This window comes from Telopea speciosissima, chromosome 11, assembly GCF_018873765.1.
Source record: "Telopea speciosissima isolate NSW1024214 ecotype Mountain lineage chromosome 11, Tspe_v1, whole genome shotgun sequence".
NCBI classification, from domain to species: Eukaryota; Viridiplantae; Streptophyta; class Magnoliopsida; order Proteales; family Proteaceae; genus Telopea; species Telopea speciosissima.
Window position 1 is genome coordinate 46126507 of NC_057926.1, and position 24011 is coordinate 46150517.

The 24011-nt window shown below is 36.8% G+C and overlaps 1 protein-coding gene across 2 annotated transcripts in view; it reads right to left on the bottom strand.

Moving 5' to 3' along the window:
* Positions 1-12443: 12443 nt before the first annotated feature.
* Positions 12444-24011, bottom strand: part of LOC122646033 (auxin response factor 12-like) — a 33112-nt gene continuing 21544 nt past the window's right edge. The window contains exons 12-15 of one of the 2 annotated variants that reach the window (XR_006330554.1): positions 14638-15644; positions 14369-14559; positions 13773-13944; positions 12444-12742 (exon numbers count right to left, since the gene is read on the bottom strand). Coding sequence is in view for 1 of the 2 variants with exons in the window: in XM_043839487.1 (XP_043695422.1) it covers positions 13836-13944; positions 14369-14559; positions 14638-15644 (1307 nt within the window). In the remaining variant the exon portion in view is untranslated. The remainder of the gene's footprint in view (positions 12743-13772; positions 13945-14368; positions 14560-14637; positions 15645-24011) is intronic. The other variant, XM_043839487.1, reaches the window with a different exon arrangement.

Genomic DNA, 24011 nt, shown 5'->3' on the forward strand with positions numbered 1-24011 from the left:
GAAGAAACCAACAATAATGTATATGGCATTGGAGACCCATATTAGGAATGGTAAGGACGAATGATTCCAATCCAAACTAAGATGTATAATAAGATAGGAACACGACATTAGGAAATAGAAGGCCCACCAAATCCTTAGTAGAAGAGGGAACTTGCGCTCACTTGAATGAGAAAACCGAATGTGCAAGTAAGCAGAGATCACAAACCAAGTGAGTGTTCTGAGTGCAAAATTCAATTGGGAAACGAGTTTTAGATTAGACCAACCATGCCTATACCCAGACAGATAGTTTAACATGAATAGGAGAAGATCACCAAAAGCCAGACCTAAGCAAGATATAAAGACTGGCCAATAGTATGAAAAGTATGTAATATTCTTCGACATTTGTTTTGAATTTTGAAGGATAGGCATCGTGCATCTCTTGCAAACCCAGGAAATGGATAAAAGCAATAACAAAATTAGGTGTGAAGAAGCAGAAAACCCGTCTAGAAAAATGGTTGTTGAAGATTGTGGAAACAATATCCAGATATTCATATTATTCTTTGATTCTTCAAAAGCATCCATGTTTGGAAGTTTTCTTCTCTCTTAGTTGTAATTTGGTGGCTTATTCCAGGTAATTCCAATGTAAATCCCACCAGTTTACCACATTTTGAATTGATGCAAGCCCATTTGCAAATATGTTGTAGAAACTCCAGCATTTAAATACCGACCATTTCCAACTTATGTGCTTCAGAAAGACAAAAACCAATATTGGAATCTCAATATAACCTTTAGAGGTAGTTGAACCTGCTAATGAAGAAACAGAACATAAACATTTTGAAAATATCTATAAAGTGCAAGAGACTTAAAAAAATAAAAAAAAATAAAAGAAGCTGCATTTATATGTGATTTAGTCCATGTTCAATTACAAACATCAATCGGGTAAATATGAACTTAGTATTATGCGATAAAAAATAACCAATAAATGTTTTAAATATTAGAGAAAATACCGAGAAAGGCAAAAAAAACTTCACATCATTACACCAAGTGATGCATTGCAGTAGATGTCTATTACTATTTGAACGAACTCTTCTTTTTTTTTTTCACACCCCTTTACAACCAAACAACCTAATTTAACTACAAAGGGTTAGCTTAGTTGGCAAGGACCAACATATCACAACTAAGAGGTCATCAGTTCAACTCTCATGGACCTTAGCTGACAAAAATTAAAAATCTTTCAAAATATCATATCCATATACGAAGTTTCAAATAATGTAACTATGGAAACAACATCAGCAACATAATTAACATGTGAATATAACTGTTAAATGTTGACATACAATAGCCTTTTTGCAAGAAACATTGCCAAACCATTTATGGCAACTTGAAGATTATTAAATGTGCAGGGGGGATCATAGTGACACAACACTTCTACTAACCGTACTCAAGCTGATTTTATCTATAAATCAATCATCGATTGAGTAAATCACCAAGTTTAGCTATGTGTTTCAATCTATATAATATGTCAATATCTATTTATTATATACAATAACCACATTCTTGAAGAACTTGTTATACTTCACCACTCTTAAATTATGTAACAAAATTTGTAAATTGAATATTAGAACTCTGTTGCATGTGTATTTGTCAGTTAACCCTTGTAACAAGACTAGCCTAAAGTCTTGCCTTCACATCTGACAATTATGAAAGTTGTGATGTAGGACATGTTGAAAATAATCTCACATTAGAAAACTATGGGACTTTGGATGACTTCATATACCAGTTGGGTCTCTCCACCAAATATGAGATTACTGCCAACACTCCCCCTCACATGCTACCCTTATTTTTTGGGTGACAACACACATGGCATTAGTGACTCCTTTTTTGGTGGTCATATATGAATGTATTAGTATGATGGTATCAGAGCCACTAGGCCCACTATGTCAATAACACATTGGTGTATGACCATGCAAAGGGTGTCACATATATTGCCACACAAATAAGGGCAACATATGAGAGGGAGTGTTGGAATAATCTCACATTGGAAAACTCTGGGACTTTGGATGACTTCATATACTAATTGGACCTCTCTATCTAACAACTTAAGCTTTGGGTTGGATAATTCAACATGACACCTATGAATAAGTCCCTTGGATTCTATAGGTTATGAGGCCAAATTTATCGAAATGATTTCTAACAGTCACCACAAATCTGATTCTAACTCAAAAAACCAAAATGCATGGCATAATCAATAATGCAACAAAATTCAATTAAGGTTAAACAAGCATATTTAATACAATAAGCCTTCAAGATTTTATGACCACTAAATATGGATTATGTAAATTCTTAGGCGCTAAACCAAGCAACTCGTGTGATAAAGCTCCTTTAGAAACTAGGAAGAAAAAAGGATTGTTATCTCTTACAAGAAATTCTCTAATTTTGATTTTTTCTTTTTTTTTTTTAAATTATTTTTTTGAAACAACTGAAAGAATTATACCGGCCTCCTTTTACCATCGATGGTGATATGATGTGGTGTGCAACATTAAGTCAAGGTTTCAAGACTCAATGAAGAGTGAGATCGAGAGAGGTGAAACAACAAATCAGATCCTTGTTGCAAACACTTCCATGTTTAAGCCAATTTGATACTCAAATACACACATTTTGATCAACTTAAGATGAGTTCAAATCTTTTTGTTTCAACCAAAAAATAAAAATAAAAAAATTTGCACAAATTGTGATAGAAGGAATAGAATATTGTATTATGAAGACATAAATTTATTTTGGAATGAAATACACATCTATACTACTTTATTAAGGGAAGCATGGTTCCTACCATTCTTCTTGCTATATGTACAATAGTTAACATAACTCCTTTTCTAAAAAAATTAAACAGCAACATTCTAATTCCTTAACTACTTGAATTCTAGCCAATCATTTATACTTTCTTTCCTGCCTCCTTATCCAAGTGACCTTTCACCTTTCCCCTTTTCACATCTCTCTCTCTCTCTCTCACTGCCCTTTTAGTTCTCCTCTATTGTCTCACCCTTGTCATGTGCACGCTTCTAATTTTCAGTCAATTGAAAATGAAAATCATGGGCATTAATGCCTCAAAGTTCCTCTCACCATTTAGGGTCTTTTATATATTTTTCGTATAGAATTGTTAAACCTCGCTCACATAATATGTGAAGGATTCCACTCACATTTCCAATACAAAAAAATCGTATAGTAATAGTTTTTTTTTTTTTTGGGCATTGAGAACCCCATAAAATAAGGGGATTACTGACAACTTATTAGATAACTGATTGGCCGTGTGACTCACATTAATTTGAGGTTAGCATTTTCAACTCAGTGGAGGTGATCCAGGGTTTTACCCACAGAGGAGGGGGGAAATGGAATAAGGTACCAGAAACTATTTTTGTAGGGATCAACTTTTGCTATTTGATTGGTTAGAAGAGTTGGGTCTCTCCCATGTTGTTGAACCTAACTTTACCTTTTGTGAAAAAATTCATTTTGTTTTCCCTTTTTACCCTTGTCTATACAAGTGGATCGGATTAGTCTCGGTCGATATCATTCCAATCCAGCCAAAATCAACTGATCCAATCCTAGATTACGAACCTTGCCTGTGACTGTCTCGCACAATTTCAGGACAGGAGAAAAGAGAAAAAGGAACAGTAAAATAGTGCATCTAATTGAGATCCTTACATGCAATGACGAGGGTTTTCAAGCACGGCCGCATAAGTGGGGGAAGGGTTACGATCACCAAAAGGCCAGTGCAGCAAACCTTTTGTCATTAAAATTTATGGATAATGGTAACTTCTAAGGAAAAAATTATGTTGAAACAATTGGAGCCTAAGGCAACATTTGGTATGCATTCCATTGTTTTTATCACCTGAGAATGCGAAATCGACCCAGAATGCATGCCAAACACAGCCTAAGTGTTTGTGGGAATTGTGTACCACTATTATTCATGATTTCATTTTCATTCCTATAAACTTAACTTTTCTATAATCAACCAACTGCCATGTTACAATGTTGATCAGAAACCTTGTCTCAGGTAGAGTTTGGTATATGTTCATGGAATGCATTCTATAAGTCGATTTCGCATTCTTGGATGATAAAAATAGTTGTTTTTTTTATCGTCTGAGAATGTGAAATCAACTTAGATGCATTCCAAGAATGCATACCAAACTCATCATCAATGAACACTACAAAACTTCAATCCTGCTCAACAGAACCAAAGGACAAAAAAAAAAACAGGAATCCCTCAGGGGACCTCTAGAGAGAGAGAGAGAGAGAGAAAAGTGCACCTCATCAACGAACCAAATATTTTCTCCTGCAGCTCTTCAACGAAATTGAACCATGGCTTCTGCTGGTATTGTAACTCAATATGGGAAGTACCTTTGATGAGTTTTCGCCTATGGATGAAGAGAGGGAGCATTTAACTCCAGACTCCCTCAGAAATAGGAAATGGGTGTGTTTGACTTGGTCTCGTAACTGCTGAGTTCCTGAGAAATAATAGGGAAGGAAGGAAGTCCCTGTCCTCTTGAATGCCAGTTTCAGGGATTGCACTACACGTACAATCGAAGAGATTACTAAAATATATTATAACTAATTGAAGAGATCGATCGTTGGAACCACACTTCTATAGGTGTATTTAGAACAAATGGTTTTCAAAATAATAATTTAAAAAGCTTACTTACTATTATATAATTGTCAAGAGCTGTCTTTATATTGTCTTGCACGCATATTTTTTAATACACATGTGAAATGATTTGGATTTTTTCTTCATCGATGTGTTATCCAAAGAGGGCAAAATATTAGGTGACAAATCATTTGACACCTTAAGGGCTGTCAAGAAAATTCCCTACTTTATTTTTTATTTTTTTTTTGGCTAAAGATCAGAAAGAATGCATTAAAATTAAAGTTAAAAAAAATGATACAAAATAAACGTCTTAGCATTCTAGGACGCTCCTGGTGGTCGAGCTGATCTACGAGCACCGATGTGCCTTAACATGCTTTGACACGAGAGCACGCTTATAAGTTGCGCGCGCCTTATTCAAATAGGAGCAAAAGGACTTTCTTTTTGATTTAGAGTTGGGCTAAGTAGCATTTTTACGTCTAAGAGTGCTTGTTTCCACTCATTGAAGATTCTATCTACAAAAGAAGGTCAACAGGGGATACTAAAGTAGCTCTCACTAACACCATCTACAAGAAGGCGAGGTCGTCTTTCTGAATACAGAACAAAGAGATCGAGAAAGGTATCCCCACCTTTAGCATGACCATATGTGGGGACCCCATGCAGGATAAAAAAAAATCTAAACCTTGCTTAGGCTGAATTTTTTTATTTTTGTTATAAGATTAATATATTAAAGAATTGAGATGTACAAAAATTTAATGTCCAAGCATATATACCTAGATGAGGAACATTAATGGAAAAAATATTTAAGGATTGGACTCCACCTTTGGCATCCAGCCGAAGTTCATCATAGATAAACTATTCTTTGTTGCATTTTTCGCTAGAAAATCTGCAATGGGATTTGCTATCTGAAAACAATGGGATATTTTTCATCCATGAGGAATGAAAGATACGATTGCAAGTAGAGCCAATCTTGTAAAATTTGTCAAGGAATTTGATTACAATGTACTAAGACGACCACTGACCCTGAATCACATTCAATCCATAGCTTCTCAATACACAATTCCATAGCAATTAAAATCCCTCTAATTAAACCTGCAAATTCCGCCTCAAAGTTTGACATATACCCAAGGAAAACATTAAAAGCTGAGACTACTTTCCCAAATTGTCTGTGAGGATGCACCTGCTCTAGATCTCCCTGGATTTCCCAACGAGCAATCGTCAACGTTCAGCTTGATCCAACCTATCTCGGGTAAACACAAATAAACTTTGAAAATTTTTGGCCGGGGCGCTAGCTGAATAGGTAATCCCAACCTACCGGCACATAGTAAGTCCGAAACTAAACGAACACAAACCTTCAACATCGAACATAAATGGAAGAAAAGCTCAGATATGGAAGAAACTGGATGCCTAGGAATACCGAAGCACTCAAGGAATTGTTTACAATCCACAAAAATATGAAAGCGGGATTCCATAGCCTCACAGCAAAGATCACATCTTGATGCAAGCTACACTCCTTTGGCCAATTCTACATCATCAGTGGGCAATTTACCACGCATTAAAAACCAGCCAAAGAGAGATTGACGTATATTTAGACGATTCTTCCAAAGCAATGATGCCCAAGGGACCTTAGGATTTATGAACCTAATATCGTTTGGATCTTTATCTCCTTCAGTTCCCTGCCTGGCCCAGTTCCCCAATTCCCTAGTGCCCCTAACAAGGGGTCGCAATGACCCCCCCTATCCCTACCCGATTACTCTGCCTGGGTGGGGTCTACCCTCCCTCCCCCTTATTAGAGGCACTGGGGAACTGAGCCAGGCAGGGAACTTAGAGGAGATAATTTTCCATATTGCTCCACACCGACTTCAGACTTCACTAAAAAAATAACCAGATGAAGTTAAACTCCAATACCAGCATACAGCCTCAATTAAGAAACTATTAAACTACTTGTCCTTCCAGAAATTTATTTGAGAATCATCTGTTAGATTTAAAATATATTTTATTTTATTTTAAGTTTCAAAATATTTTGATTACTTTGTTATGGTGTGGGATCCATGTGATCAAAAAGTAATTCCAAAGGTTGTAACATTTATGGGTACCTCTAAAGTTCATTCATGGTCACTATCATGAGTGGGAAGGTGGGTCAAAGATATTGAATGAGATTGATTTCTCAATTCATGGCCATAGGTGATGTCTCTCCTTTATGGGTATTAAGGCATTTATGGTCCTTAGTGAAGAATGACCATTTTATGGGGTTTTAAGGCCTTTATGGTCTTAGTGGAGAATGAATGAATTTTAAGGTCATTCATGACCCTTAGTGGGGAATGACCATGAATTTGGAATTAACCTCCAATTCATGTCCATATTCATGCCCATAAATCTTATTCTTCAATTTGGTCATAAGTGGATGGTTATTCTTGAGAATTCCAAAGGAGTGCAAGGATTGGTCTTGGGCCTATATAAACCCAACCAATTGCTTTGTAAGAGACATCTTTGGATACATGTTCATGCCCATACTTAGCAATCACTAAGAGTATTATTCTCTCTCTCTCTTTTCTTCTAAGTGTGTTAGAGGGTTCTTTGTGTTGAAGCTCTTGGCTCCTTCAAGGACTAGAAGGACTCGCTTCATCTTCTAGTTGGAGGTTGTTTTATCTTGGGGTAGTGGTGCGTAACACTCCTTGGCGTAGGAGGCATCAATTACCTTAAAGCGCAGCACCACAAGTGTGACTCAACCTCAAGTTTGTTCAAGTTGTTGCGAGTGTGGTTCTACATCAAATTCAAGCTTTGGTCTTCTCATTTCAGCCAAAGGTCAAGCCTAGTTTCTACTGCTTAATCTATTGTATTGCAATTCGTGTTGTTTCAATTATTTGTAAGGAATTGTAATACAATTACCCAACATCATCCTCCCCTACAATCCATTTCTTTGAACGTCTAGCCAAACAGAAGAAGCTTTGTAAGCAGTTTTAAGAGAGCGGTCAGAGTTTACAAATCTATGGCATTCCATATAGAGCTTACAAATCTTATATGGCATTCCATACATGTTTCTGTAGGCAATATATTACATGACCTCCAAAGGGTAAGACAAGCAAACAAAAACCTACAACTACCAAGAGGAGGAGGGGGCCTTTTTTGGCATAATAAGCAAACCAAGATAATCGATACCTTGACCTCTTAGAGGCATGCACTCCAACTGGCAAGCCACCAACAAAAAATTATACAAACAAGTCATAACCACCCCAATTCATCATAAAAATTAGCAAATCCAGAATATCTTTGGAATCAGTGATAAATTTCTTGATGTCCGGCCTATCATTAATTTGTTGGGGGAATCTCTTATATGGCACAACCTCTGCAGATTTGGCATTTGCTTCTCCATATTTATCCACTCCGGGAGTTTGATCCCCATGCAAAAGAAGCCATTTCTCTTCACTGATGTTGCTTGAAACACCCGCATTGGTATTTTTCATGCAAGTGTGAAGCAATTACCTCTACCCAGTCGAGGGGGGTGGACCCCATCCGGGCAGAGGTTTGGGTGGTCATTTACACCTCTTATGAAAGGAATTTGAGGAAATGGACGAACAAGGAATTGTAGAAGATAAAGATCCCTGAGGAAACATTTCTCCGGTTCTTATTTGGTGTTGCATATCATCAGATAAAAACTTTTGCATACCCGGTCTTTGGATTATATTTTCTTTCTAAAATAGATTAGACAGAGAAAAAAAAATATTCTGTAGAATAAATTACTCAGACCTCCCCTGACCTTTCTAACAATTGAGGGAATTTTCCCTGTATTTTTTACAATTACTCAGACCTCCTTTACTTTTCAAACTTGATTTCACTTAGCCCCAATTCGTTAGTATTTTAACGTTAGTTAATGGATAAATTTGAAAAATCTAAGATACCTAACAATTATACCTATTTTCCCTTTAAGAAGTTACCCTATTGCTCTTACACCCTTGCTCCTCTTCTTCCTCCTGCAAACCCACCTGCTCCTACCCCTCTGCAACCCTATCCACCCAGGTCGCAACCCCTCCGCAATCAGCGAGCATCGTAATAGAATTTTTGAGATTTCCGACAGGACGATCTAGTTTTTGGTATTGGAACCTCAAATGGGTTTTCATAGTTTTCCTGTTTTGCTTCTAGGTTTTTAATATTTATTGGGCATTTCAACATTTTAGGGTTCCGTTTCTTGGTTTGGGAGAATGTTTTGTCCTTTGAGTTTCTAATCAATCAGAGGGGGGAAGCAGCTCCAAGATTGGATTTTTCTGCTTGGTGGGCTAAGGAATCAGAAGGAAACAGAACAAATGGGGAAGAAGACTACTTTCACGTGGCCATGAGAAAGCTGCAACTGATGATAAGAGCCAACAACACCCTCTCATCTCATGTTGATTCTCTCCCTCACGGATTCTCAATTCTCAGCAATTTCGTTTTAACTCATAACTGTAAAATATCTATAGAATAAAAAAATCGAAAAAAAAAAGAAAGAACCTTACCTTAACAAAGCAATGGTGAAAGAGAATGAACAGAGAGATTATTCATGTTTGAGATAATTCTCTAGATTGACTTTCCAACAATTAATCAATAAATCACATAATATACCAAAAAAAAAAAAAAAAAAAAAAAAAATAGAAGAAGAAAATTTTGAAAGGAGAGGGAGAGAAGATTGTAATGGAGGAGGAATATTGTCTGCACTCCCCTTCTTCTTTCTACCCCTTACCTTTCCTTCTCCGTAAATCTCTCAACCTACATCTCCAATAAAAAGCTTGTTATTCCATTACTCCTACCTCTGATTCGAATTCGAGAAGACTCGGCGAACCTTTTTGCCATCTCCACTAGATTATCTGTTACGATTGGAAGAACTCACCCTCATAAACCGGTCCACAAGGGGAGGGAACCCAATATTATATATGCCCACATCCAATCCCTTATGGGACCGATGTGAGACTATTGCACATAACATTTCCCCACCCTTTAACGGTCGACGTCCTCATCGGCCCACTTCGGATCAGGTAGTCCTTTCTAAGCGGCTCCACTCTGCTCCAGGACCCTTTCCCAGTGGCAAATAGCCCTTTCTTAGCTGTTCGCACTCTGGCACCAAGTCGCCCCTCCCAAGTAGCCAACCGCAAAGGACGGGTCAATGAAAGCACCAATGTTACAATTGGAAGAACTCACCCTCATAAACCGGTCTATAAGAGGAGGGAACCCAATATTATATATGCCTACATCCAATTCCTTATGGGACCAATGTGGGACTATTGCACATAGGAATGTAAATGAATAGCCAAAATCCGTTTTCGTATCCGTGTCCATATCTGTTTAGCACTATCCGAATCCGTCCGAAAGCTAAACGGATACGGATACAGATAGGCTATAGCTATCCGAAAAGCTATATTTACATGTAAACGGATAAAATATTCGATCCATATCCATGTCTGTATCAGTTTAGCACTATCCAAATCCGTCCGAAAGCTAATCGGATGCGGATGCGGATGCAGATATAGCACTATCCGAGCCAAATCCAATCCATTTACATCCCTAATTGCACATAACATAAACAGACTCGCCCTTCATCAACTATCACAGAATCAAACAAAAAAGGAAGAAGATGAAGAAAAAAAGAAAGATTTACACAATTTATATCCACATCAGTTGCAGCTTTCGCTGAGTTGAGAGGTTTGCAGAGGGATTGCGGCCTACGTGGATGGGGTTGCAAATGGGTGGGAGGAGGTGGGTTTGAAGAAGAAGCGGAAACGGTGTGTTGATGTTGGTCCTTTATAAGTAAGGCATTTTGGTCACAACGGGATTTTTAGTAGCACCATTGACAGATTGGGGCTAAGTAAAACCAAGTTTGGAAAGTAGGGGAGATTCGCTGAATTGTCAGAAAAGTTAAGGGATGTCTAGGTAATTTACTCTATTCCTTATTGTACACGAATAGGGGTGTCAATTGGTTCGGTTCTGGGTTATCGGTTCGGATTCTTAGCGGTTCCAACTCTAAGGTGTCAAGACCATAACCGGATCCAAATCTGAGACCCAGAACCGTTAACTAATGTGTGGTTCGGTTCTGGTTCCTAATCGGTTTCAAATATTATTGAGCCTAAAACAAGGACAATGAGAATTTCTATAGGAAAACAGGAGCTTCATTATACATAGATATAGTCTTGTAGAGCCTAAAATAAAGACATTGATTCATATACTAGCTTTAAGAGTTCATAATTTCCATTTCAAACTCAACTCATATACTTTTGACTTAAAAGAGCAACAAAAGAGCGCCAATTGACAGTCCCAAACAATGTGATGTTATTAATAGATTATGGTTTAAAGCCTTTTAGGGTTTTAGAGTTCTAATTTCCCATTCAATTTATTTACATATCATCCGATTCCAACGGTTTCGGTGCTACCGGGTCCTTAATGGGCTATCAGTTCTAGACCCGTTGAGAGACCCAGACCAGAACCGGCCCGAACCAATAATGTATCACTAGGACCAGATCCGTCCCAATAAGCTATTGGGTAGTCCGATTCCAGTTTTTGTCGGTCCGGATCGGTTCCGATTACCAGCTCTAGTTCTAAATTGACACCCCTATACACGAAATCTATTGACGACACATTGTTGTACCATATGGCAGGCATTTCAGATAGAACTTAAATTTTATGACCATCGACCCGAAGTTCCCCTTGCACATGTTTAAGTTTCAGACTAATAAAGTTTGCCATAAAATTCCCAAGGCGGCAAATGCCAAGAGCTTGGACTACCAAGAACTCTAGGACAAGGAGAGAGGCACTCGACAATAACCAACAGTGGCTTCGTTTCTTACGAGGACTGTTTCTACTATTATTTGGAATCCGCTTGATAACCTTACGAGAAACAGTTTCTGGTGTTTTTTGATTCTGAGAAACGAAAAAACACATAAAACTTGTTTGATAACGAAGTGTTTTTTGTGACTTTTTTAAAACATAAATCAAAATTTATGCTCCCTGGAAGACTTAACATTTCTTGACTAAAAATTGAAAAAATGGGACCGATAAAAACTCCAATATTCGTTCACTATGCTCTTTTGTAAAATTAGAAAAGTGTGCCAAACATATCCTTTGGTTACTTTTTATTTTTTTTTTTTTAAAAATTTTACTTGTTTCCAAGAACAGGTTTACCAAGCGGATCAAAAACGGTTTCTCAGCACAGAAAATGAAAAAACGGTTTTACTGTTTCTCAACATATAACCAGAACAGAAACACCCATAAGGTTATCAAGCGGGCACTTGGTTCCAGGGGAACACAAATAGATTCACAAATACTTTTGACAATGCTGATTCATTTTTCTGTTCTTACGAAACACTAATGTTATCAAATACAGCCTACTAGAATACTAGTGCAGACCAGCTTTCATAAATGTATACCTCTCCGAAACATTCGCTTCAACCATTTCAGTCGAAATTCCAGAAGTTTCTAAAATAGATTTCAACCAAAATTACCATTATGGGTTATGAATGTAGGTTTTAAGCAAAATGTCAGCCAAAATATTCTCGGAGTAGCATGCTTTACCAGACTTTTAGTGAAATGTTCTATGGAAATTGAAATCAAGACCTAGCCAAATTAACAGTATGGTAGCCAGCCTTAACCCCTTAACAGAGAGGCTGATTCAAGACCTAGCCAAAGGATATCTTACAAAATTTACGTAGAATTCCAGAACAGTAACTGATTAGGATAAATACACATTTTTCGGTACTAGTATTACTACCATTGATAATCATGCAATATGTGTGCCTTATAAGGACAATATGTTTTGAGTATTTCAATAAAGAATTATATCTAATAAGAGCTTGGCCAGATACACAAATGGGGTGTAAGGTGCTCCATGTAAAATAACTAGACAATGAAATTCAGCATTTATAAACATTAATAAAGCTACTAAATAAGTGGTTGAGTTTTCAGACTAATGAACAAATACAATACTGCAACACAAACAAATTCGTGGGGACTGCGGTATGAAGTTTACGTAAGCATGCATGTGAGCATATTTTATATTACATAGGAAATCAAATCACCTGTTCGAAGAGTACGTGATCTCAAACTTCAACTTATACAATTATTACTAATAGTCTAGTGGTGCAATGATAGCTTGTTCTCCTGGAAAATCTGCATAAATTTTGAAGCAACTTCAATTCAAAAACACATATAGTGACCATATGGCCAGGCGGCAAACATGTTATTGACGCATAAAATATGAATGACTCCACCACTCAAACAAATCACATACACACACACACATGCACACACACGCACATAGAGAGAGAGAGAGAGACGTCAAAAACATCGTGTGATTATATTGTCATGTCAAAGGCTTGATAAAGCCATCAACAATTTCAAATTTTCATTCTGAACAGATGAAAAAGTTACGATAACCATCTACAACAGTACGACCCCCCACCCCCCCTTCAAAAGGGGTTAATTAGCCTGACATAGCAGGCAAATGATTGATCCCCTAAAATTAAACAAGTTACCTGGTGGAAACACCAAAACGGTTTAGCAAATGCCACCTTCAAGATGGGAATTCCTCTATATTATGGCCTAATGGGTACAGAGCAGGATTCAAAAGAGACAACGGTGACAGAATTCACATAATATTGTTTGAGCAACTTAGACCAAGGATCATGGTAATGACACAAATACAAGCATAAATAGGACATATATGGGTAGAAAGAAAATTGCAAATAAAGATAATTGTAACCAATGCTACCTAGATGAAAAAAATGGAACCTTAAGCAATTACGAAGAACCACTAGAATGAGATCTAAAGATCCATCATCTCTTATCATTCTGCAGTGCAGCAATGTAAAAGAAAAATGAACAAAAAAAAAATTTCAGCTCAGTACACTACTCAATTGACCAAATTTAACTAGAAGCCCAGAGTCCAGACTGGCCACATGCATTCGATCTTCTAGCATTCTGCTTTTCTTTTTATTTTTCTTTTTCCCTCAGATTTTCAAATGCCCTCTTCTCTTGCTTTCTTTTGCATAAATTTTATGTTTTACTCAAGACCACCAAAAGCTTGAACTTACTTAGGTATTAGCTTAATAAGACGGTCAAAAGGACAACAATGTTATCCATCAAGAATAAGATTATCATGAGCAAAAAATTTTAAAGTCATAAAAGATTAAAAGCATACCACTAGAAAATCATCGAGGCAAGAACGAAATGATATGTTGGGTCATACCATCTTGTCCCAATTTCAGTAGTCAAGAGAGCTAACAGGCAGTATCCCAGAGCCGTGTTTCCCTAGTTTCTTCACATCCTCAGGAGAAAGTATCTTGATATACCAAACATTATTTACGAATGCCCTGCACATATAGCCATATACACATTCCATTAGTTCAAAGATACAGATAGAAACCCTCGGTACAAATTCTATAAGTACTTCAGAACCACCATATTTAGATTAAATTCATGTTAATATCAAAAAACCATCAAAGAGGTTGAGAACATTTGAGTGCCTTTTTTGGCTCCATTTCTTTCAACGTCAAAATGCCTAAAAGTACAGTAAAGGGAAATATTTTTTATTTCCCCTGCTTCATATAACAATAGCTGGGCACAAAATAGTGGGACCAACTGTAAAATTTTTCTCCCTTCACCTCACAAAACTCATGAACTTAAAAGTTTTACTTTTCTTTTCTCAAGTGTACCCATTTTAAACGAAAACAAACAGAGCATTTTTTTAATCGACATTTCAAACAGGTCTACTGATTGCTTTTAAAAAGTACTTACTCCCAAGGATCGTCTCCAAGGAGAAGCACATCATTCTCCCTGTCAACGAATACAAGCTGCCAGCCTGATCTTAGAGGGTCATCCAGTTTGCCCTCAATACCGAACATCTGACCAAGCTCCTCTCTCAGCTCATGATAGCTGCTGAAGCGGGTGATGTCCAGTGACCTCCCAACTGATCCTGACTTATAGACCTGCACAGATCTCAAACAGAACCATCAAACCAACGACATAGTAATGGAATCTCAAATGAGAATCAAACTCCTGCTCACCTTCACAAATGTTTTGGTTGGTGGATCAACTTGCCCTGCACTATGCAGCAAATCAGAAGAATCATCCATGCAACCATACAAAGGACTCTGAAGGCCAGAAGCTCCAAAGGGAATGGAGGACACATCTGCATCAATTGAAGAGGTAACTAGATTGCGCACTGAAGTGGGAAGCAGGAGCTCAGATGAATCAATATTAACACCAAAAAGTGTATGGTTCTGGGCATCTCCGCTACAATTGTCCGCCTCCACAGAGCCATCTTTGCCAGTGAACTGTGGGTCAGACACTGAGTTACCAAATTCATTGGCTTGTGAAGAAGAAAACTTCGGTACCCAAGGCTGCTGTTGTTGCTGCTCACTCAGCATGGACTGACCAATTCTTGAGAAATTCAGAAGATTGCCATTCCCTTCAGGACAAAGTGAACCCAACATACTTTGCATACATGAAGGGTTTATTGCAGATGAGAAGGTTATGTTTGAATCTGTAAAATCTGGTTTCTGGCATAAAGGAGCAGAGAAAGTTGTTTGTTGCTGCTGGAGGTGATCATTTGCAATCTGAAAAGCTTCTTGATATGTTTGTTGCTGCCGTTGTGGCTGATGCTTCGGCTGATCATTTAGTGACCGTAGCAGTTGTGGCTGCACAAGGTGTCGATGCTGGTTAGCTAAATTTTGGGTTTGCGCCTGCACAGTCTGCTGAGAAAATGATTGTTGCATAATTTGCTGCTGCAACAGTTGATTAGGTCCACTTGACTGTTGCTGGAATAGGAAAGGCAAAGGCTGCTGAAATTGCAGAAATTGCTGTTTCAGAGGATCACTTCTCATATCCTGCAAGGCTGCAGCTGCCATGGTTTGGTACTGTTGATCATGTTCATTTCTCAGAAATGGCAGATCAAGCCTCTGCTGCATCCAGGGGCTCACACCAAGTTCCTGAAAATTCAAGGATTGAATACCTCGCTCTCCATTATTCCCTCTTAGCCACATAAGGGCATTTGTTGCATCATCTTTACTATCTGAAACAGAACAGAAATAAAAATTAAAAAAAAAAAAAAAAAAACAAAAAAAAAAAAACTATAATAATAATGATAACGAGTGAACAGTGAGGAATTCTGATATCTGCATTCAAGAGAAAATGAAGAGGATATTGGAAGTGAAGGATAAACAACCGCAGTAATTTTCTTGGCCATTGACAAATTTATCACCACTGATGAGAAATTGTTTACAATTCCATCTACCCTATCTATTGATCTATCTACTTGATGGGGATAGCAGACAGCCTATCGAGGCCTGTAGAAGGAAGAATCAGGCCCATACTTCTATTACTATTCCCATTTGGCATGACCAATATTGCAAGAGATCATGTGAGAGGTTGGATAGGAAACAGGGAGTAAGGGACAAAACATGCATGAAGACAATTCTTTTGAGTTTAATTTGTTAGTTTTTATAAGGAGCTTATTTGGAGGCACTCTCTTATTCTGCAGTTATAAATTATTAGAATCTAGTTGCAGTTCCAATACTTTGCAGAACAGGCCAGGGGCTACACAAGAATTAACGCAAGGAAAATGTCATGGGATTAAGGAGAAATACCTACATAGATCACAAATGATAGACCAGAAAATGCCAGATTTGAAGAAGATATGAAGCCAAAACAGCTACTTCTATGTCATTAAACAATAGAAGTACAATCTGTGGTGCATAATGATACACCCTTTATCAACCCTACTAACAATGACATATAATATCCTCAGATATCAACTCTTAAGTAGAGTAGTGGACTATAATATCTAATAAACTATAAAAAAACTAAAACTGATGCAGCTCAGAAGAACAATAAGGCCAGTAACAAGAGTCAAACTGGGCCAAGAATGGTCCAATAGACTAAATTTTGAGTGCCCAATGGTTTATATGGGTCATAGGCTGATTATTTTTGGGTTTTCTACTACAATAGGCCAATTCTATAAGCCCAATTATTAGGGATTTAAGTCTAATACGGGATTAAGTAGTTGTTTGTATTTTTCAGATTAGGAACTTTCTATTTCTAATGTATACTTATTTGAAAAGGAAATCCCTCTCTACAATGGGAGGTTCCTATTAGTTTTTACTAGTTTCTATTTTAGTTTGTTTTTATTTTCTAGAAGTAAGCTACATCCATACAAGCAAGTGTAAGCCTTCAAGCATAGTTCAAAATCTCGCCGAGATCTCAGAAAACTCAGAAAACTCGAGTTTCTCGAGACGAATTATTATACGAAACAACAAAATGTAAAAACTCGAAAAACTCAACCGAGATTTCGAATATTTCGAGACTCTCGACCTCATCAATACTCATAGAGTCATAGTATTGTATTGTTGGGACTTGGGAGTTAAGACGTGGAAGACTAGGCTAGTAAGGTGTCAATGACTTATGTATTATTCATTGTACTTAGGTTGGGTGTCTATGTAATATGCATTGTGAACACTTCATTGTATCTTGTGGTTTGTAGTAGAAACTTTAAGTCTTTAACTATTTCTTAAATAATTATTCAATGTTATGTGCATAATTTACTTGTTTTACTTGCCAATTATGTTTCATATCATTCAAACAATGTGTAGAATAGGCAATATTACATTAAGGGTTCGGCCTTTACTGCCAACCAAGGGTGCAAATCCAAAACACCAAAGTGTGTTTTTTTTTTTCAATTTGAACCTTTAAATATGTTTATTAAGCCTAAAACAAGCTTACCTTAAAGTTTCGGAGCCAACTGTGGCCATATGACCACCGAAACATAAGTCCGAAACATAAAAAGAATACACAGTCTCGTCAAAATCTCGAAAAACTCGACCTGGTCGAGACCAAGTTCTAGAACCTTGCCTTCAAGTCACACTAAAGATTTATTGAAAGAAGCTTGATGTTTGGCTTTGGCTTGTAACTTCTGTGAGATGAGAATCATGCTTTGAAATGCAGTACAACAGAGTGAGATGCCTTGTTTCAGGTTGGTGAGATGCTCACCAAGAGCAACGTTCGAAGCCTTGGTCATATCCCCTTTCTTACTTTTTTCTTCCACTTAATTCTTTTATCCCTATAACTCTTTTCTGAACCTGTCTGAGCCTTAATTCTGAAGTTGTGTTGCTTATCCATTGGAGAACTTACTACTCGTTGTGAGGTTGAAATCTAAAGTGGTGGAGTATGCGGAACTTACCTCCATCATTCGGATCGAAGTCCGCCATCTCTGTCCAATTGTGCTTGGCGTTTTCCAGCGAAGTAGCGGCATCGACAGTGACAATGCTAGGTGCCTTCTAACTCCTCCTCAAGGTCTCTCAATGCACTCTCTCACGGTGGAAGAGATTATGCAAAAGTTGGGTGGAATTAGGGACCCAAACCTCCTTTATTCTCTCCAATTGATAACTACCTCCTATCAAAGCAGTAACCATGAAGAATCCGCACATCCCCACTACCTACATGCTGACGTGGCACATAAGGTCACATCAGCTTTCATTCTCCCACTTGACCTATGTTGCCACATGCCAAGTATATGGTATAAGTTCGATAGATACATGGCCATGCTAAACTTTAACCTAGGGAGCATAACCACGTTCGAAATGAGATCTTCAATCCACGAATCATGGCGGTGCATATCCATACAAATAATACTTCCTTTCATGTATCACCATGAATTGTCCTTCTCAAGTCAAACCTTAATATGGTAAATGTGTCTTTATGAATGAACTCAATGGTTAATTCTAGGTCCAACAAAATTGCCCTACAAATTAACAGGCATCTATAATTACATAACTTAAAGTGTACCCAAATACATAAGTAATGACAACAATATGACAGAATTATCTTAATATTTGGAATCTTAACTGTGATTTACAAGTCATAAAAATGATCTTGTGAAACATAAATGCATACATCACACTTTAAACATAATCGTTTGCACTTAAAAGATTTTTACAATCCCACATGACCCATATGGTCTATGAACACTTTAGGTACGACACCTTAGTGAAAGTATTACAATCATTTTTACTGTGCCATTATGATTAATTGCTACTCTTTTATTCCAAAAGTCTATAGTCACAATGTATCCATATAGCCCTTTCAATAAAGGGAATTCACATAAAATCCATGACATACTGCCATAAACAACATATGAGAGACAACCTCATAGCATGCTACTCCTGCTTCTTTAGTTGAAAAAGCCATTATTGGTTACTTAATGCTTTTCCAAAATACTCGTACAACAGTATGCAAAAGATATAAACTGAATTAGATCTTGTGTTTCCACATTTAGCATTATCTAAATGAGTAGTTGACAAAACACTAAATGATCTACACTCCAATAGTGTGATCCTTGGTCGCCTGAAGGTACTTTAATACGCTTCGTACGCTCCAATATGATGTTATATTTCTAAATCCATTTAGTATACTCCCACTGTTAAGGCAATCTCAGAAATGACATAAACCTAAGTTTACATTAATTTGCCCATAACCCATAAGCATAGTACTAAAACTCACGAAATTTCGGTCCAGATATCGAATATTTCGAGTATCTCGACCTGTCCGAAACGAAACGCAAGTCCGATATGAAAAAATGCAATATTTCGAATATTTCGGAAATTTCGGTCATCTCGTTTCGGAAATTTTGGAAATCTCGGTAATTTCGGTCATCTCGTTTCAAAAATTTTGGAAATCTCGGACATTTTTGCCATTTTACACCCACAGAAAAATACCATATTTCGACCGAGATTTCGACGAAATTTCGGTATCTCGGAAATTTCGGTCAGACCGAAACACCAAAACGAAACGAGATTTAGTACCATGCCCATAAGTAGCATTCATTGTATACTTACAGCTCCAAAATATCCATTGGACAATATTTCAGGCAAGGTCTGTAAATGTCAATTGATGCTATATTTTATTCTGAATCCGTTGTCTGAATGGATTCCAAATTTTGATCGACATTTTCTTTATGAGACAACCCTTTTAATTATTTGACTTGTCTTGGAGAATTTCCATGTCTAATGCATAGAAGTCCTCACCCCTGTCCCTTATATAAAAATTCCAAATCAGATTTCTATTACTACTTGTCAACTGAATACTACCAATACATCGAAATGATGAAACAACTTCATTTCTACACGATTCTTCAAAATCTGAAAAGAAGTGATCATGTGATCAAACATCAGACATCATTGCCTCGAAGTATGTTTTATTCTATACTTGTATAAACACACTGTATGTATGTATGTATAATCTTTATGTAAGGTTATTCCCATTGTCTAATGGAAAATTCTTAGCTTATTTCATGTATACTTTCTTAAATTTCATTTATTCAAGAATATTTTTCTTGACCATTATTTGGTGCAACTCTAAGTCATAATAAGTCACCAAAAACATAATGAACTGTATCAAATTTTTACCTTTATTTCTATCTCACCCTCCATGGCATTATGCCAAAAGATAGAACATTGTAGTTCATAATATATGAAAATGATAATGGATTTGCAATAATTCCAAAATCAATTCATTTTTTCATACGCATATATGATAATCTGTAGAAATTACAGATTTTTTTATTCTAGCAGTTTTTCACAACATTAGTTGTTCATTTATATTATCCTTATGATGAACACTAGATTTACCAATAACTTGTTCTTCATGTAATACAACCTTATAAGAAATTTCTTTCTTAGTCTCAGGTATTGAACTAGATACATAGGGTAAATCCAATATTGTGAATATTTGATCAATTGATGTGGAAGTTTCTAACGAAATATCAAGTTCTTTGAACACTATATTTCTAGTCCTCAGACACCACTGTTGGTGACATCCACTAGAAAACCAACGTTTTATGACTCTTTTTTCTAAGTGTATGTGTAGGCATTAAGTTAGTAATTCGTAACCTTTCTAAATATTCAATGAATATCATTGATAATCTTAAGGTTCAAAAATCTTTCCCTGTTACTGGTACATCCTTGCTTTAACAGAACATCCCCAGACATCAAGATGCAAACAAGATTTCCATCCCAAATAAAGGCTCAAAAAATGCTTTAAGCACAGCCCTTGATGAAACATAGCTTATGTGCATACATACCCAGATGTCATTAGGATTTCAGTCTACAAGGATAAGGAAAGTCAAAGTTACATAACACGAGTCAAAATTACAAACCATATTCCTTACCATGTCTCAGAATATCTTATTTCTTTTACAGCAATGCCTTTGACCTAAAGATCCCGGCATGATATTTGATCGATAATATCTTGCTTTAATAGGAATTAAGCTAGTAGACTTGGTCTAGATCATATTTGTCAATCTAAAACAATGTTCTTTTTCACTATTTGAACATAATATATAAATCACTTTATCAGTTTGTTTTCTTTGCTCTCACTTAATAGTTCTTTAAAAGCATCTAGTGCTTTATCATTATAAACTGAGATATAGAAATACATACTTAATGCGATTATTCAATAAAGAGATAAAACATCTCCCATCATTCAGATATTGTATGAAAAACAGTTCACAATTTCTATTGATATGATTTATTTAGACTTGACACTATACTTGATACTCCTTTGGACTTAGCTGAAACATTTATCAATATAAACAAATAAGTTCTAGAGTTAATGAAGTCCATTGACTGAGACTCCGTCGTTTACATACAATTTAATTCATTTATTCAAGGATATGACTTAATTCCTAATGTGACTATAAATAAGTCTTATTTATAGTACTTCATTCGTTTTCAACTCTAAACGGAATTAGACAATAACAATGCATTCAAATATAATTTAAATGCACCACATAAACCATTCACCTAAATATCAGAACTTATATTAATATAGTTTTCCAGTAATGAAATCACTATACTACAAAAAAAACAAAATTAATCCAAAAGATGCAAACTTTGGCATCATTTCAAGTTCTGATCCAACAATGGAGTACTAAAGTTTTGTCAAATTCCAAATAAATGCAGAAAAACAAAAATGCAGATTCCTAATGCCTTGACTTGAGACTGCATCTCTTTAGCCGAATAGACATGCTGCTCATTAAGTGTCAGGGGCTTCGTCTCCAGAAAATTCTGCTTGAAATGGAAACATGGACTATTATATCAGAATTAATCCAGCAAGTTACTATAATGAGAATTGAAAGGATTTGATTCAAAGTGACTTAAGTTTGAATCATTCCTTTCTCCAAACCTTGCTCAAACTTTATACAGTCTATTACCACATACATTTTCACTTTACAAAAAAAAGACAATCGAGTGTAATCTTTATTCCTTGATTCTCAATAGGCACTATATCATTGTCATTCTGTTGTGAAGTCTGGTTTTGAGTGTTTGACTACCCTTCCTCATGTGTGGTGGCTAGTTCATTTTCTTCATTTTCTACCTTCAATCTTTTCTCCTCTAATTCATAGAGTTATAAAGTCACCAATTGACCAATGTTGGTATTGTGACATATGTTCACACTTAAAGTGAACGAACTCCTTAGGAAGATGGTTAAAGACATAGCTCACAAGGATTTTGTCTTGAATGTCCATCCCTATTGTGACATATGTTCACACTTAAAGTGAACGAACTCCTTAGGAAGATAGTGAAAGACATAGCTCACAAGGATTTTGTCTTGAATGTCCATCCCTAAAGTTTTTCAGTTCGGTCTGAATGCCTTCCACTCCTATCATATGTGACCTTATTCTTTATTCCAATCATAGTTAAGGGAGCTAAACTCCCCATTAGAATCTTAATACGGTCTTTTTTCTCGGGATCCATGTATTCTAACAGAGATGAACTGTTCTCATTCAAGTCAGAAGATCTATCTCCTATTAACATGGGGAGATAAGCCTTGCTATATATTGCAATTCTACAAGAACTATTGTAAATAAAAGATCTAATACAAAAACAAGATCTATTATTAATACAAGCATGCTTCAAATTTCAATAATACTAAAATTTAACCCATGCTAATTTTAGTGAAAAAATCAAGCTCACTACAGCTTGCCTGTGGGCTAGGGCTGCAAGTTGCATTGATTTATCTTTCTTTATACTGGAAAATTGTAATAATAATAATAATAATAATAATAATATTATTATTATTATTATTATTATTATTATTATTTTCAGTGTTAGACTTATGTTAATCAATTGTTGTACTATAGGTACAAGGGTAGAATTGTCATAGGGGTATTTTAGTCTTGTATTCTTTCCAGAATGTTCTACTTCATATTATAAATAAAGTGGGCTCTGTGTCATATTGACATAAGTCATTCTCCCAATTCCCAAGATAGATTTCATCATGGTATCCAGAGCCAAGAGAAATCAACCTAGGGATTCGAGCTTTCATGCTTGAAATTTCTGCCGCCACCATTCTCCACCAGATCGCACCACCACCATAGCACCACCTCCGCCTCCCTCTCCTCTCGCGACTCTCTCCCTCTCACAAAACACCACCACTAACCACCTACCGTCGCATCCCTTTTTTTTTCAGCCACCACTTTTCCGCCTTCTTTTTCCCTTGGTGGTGAGTTTATCCCACCAAGGGCTTTTTCTCTCACCATTATGATCTCAAATCTCCCTTCTTTTTTGGAGATTTTTATGTGGTGTATCCCTTTTTGAGTTGAGCGATTTGGCTTCTTCAAACCAGCAGACATGTCGGACGAAGAAAACTTCACTATTTCCTCTAGACTAGGTAGATCCTCAGTACCTCGTGAGCGGGACTTTCCTACCTTCCAGACTAATTCTGTCAAACTCGATGGGAATAATTATCGCATGTGGCCAAGATCTGTTTCTCTTGCGGTGGGTTCACATGGTTTAACCGGCCATTTAACTAGCACCTTTGTTAGTCCTACTTCTAGTGAGGCTCAAGATAAATGGGACATCGATGAATGTTTGGTGATGTTCTTTCTTCTGAGTTCTATTGATCCCTCCATCTCCCAGAGTTACCTTCTCCTAGAGAATGTTGTTGTTGTATGGAGTATTGCCAAAGAAACCTATTCTAAGGTTGGTAGTGCTGCCTAGTGTTATGCACTTTGCCAGAAAATTCATACGATGGAGCAGAAGGATCTTACTCTCAATCAGTACTATAATACCATGTAGGGTATGTGACAAACCTTGTATTTTTATGGGAAATTTACTGCTACCTGTCAGGCTGATGCTATGGCCTATCGCAAGTAGGAAGAGAGCCTTCGGGTTTATGATTTTCTGGTTGGGCTCAATATGGAGTATGACTAGATTCGTTCCCATGTGCTTAATAAGGATCCATTCCCTTTCCTGGAATAGGCTTATGCTATCGTGGCTTCTAAGGAGGGCCGGTGGGCAGCCATGGTTCATTCGCCACCTGTTGAGCGTGTTGCTCCTTACACTACCCCTTCTTTTGGGACCGCCAAGGGGATTTCGGCTCCTAC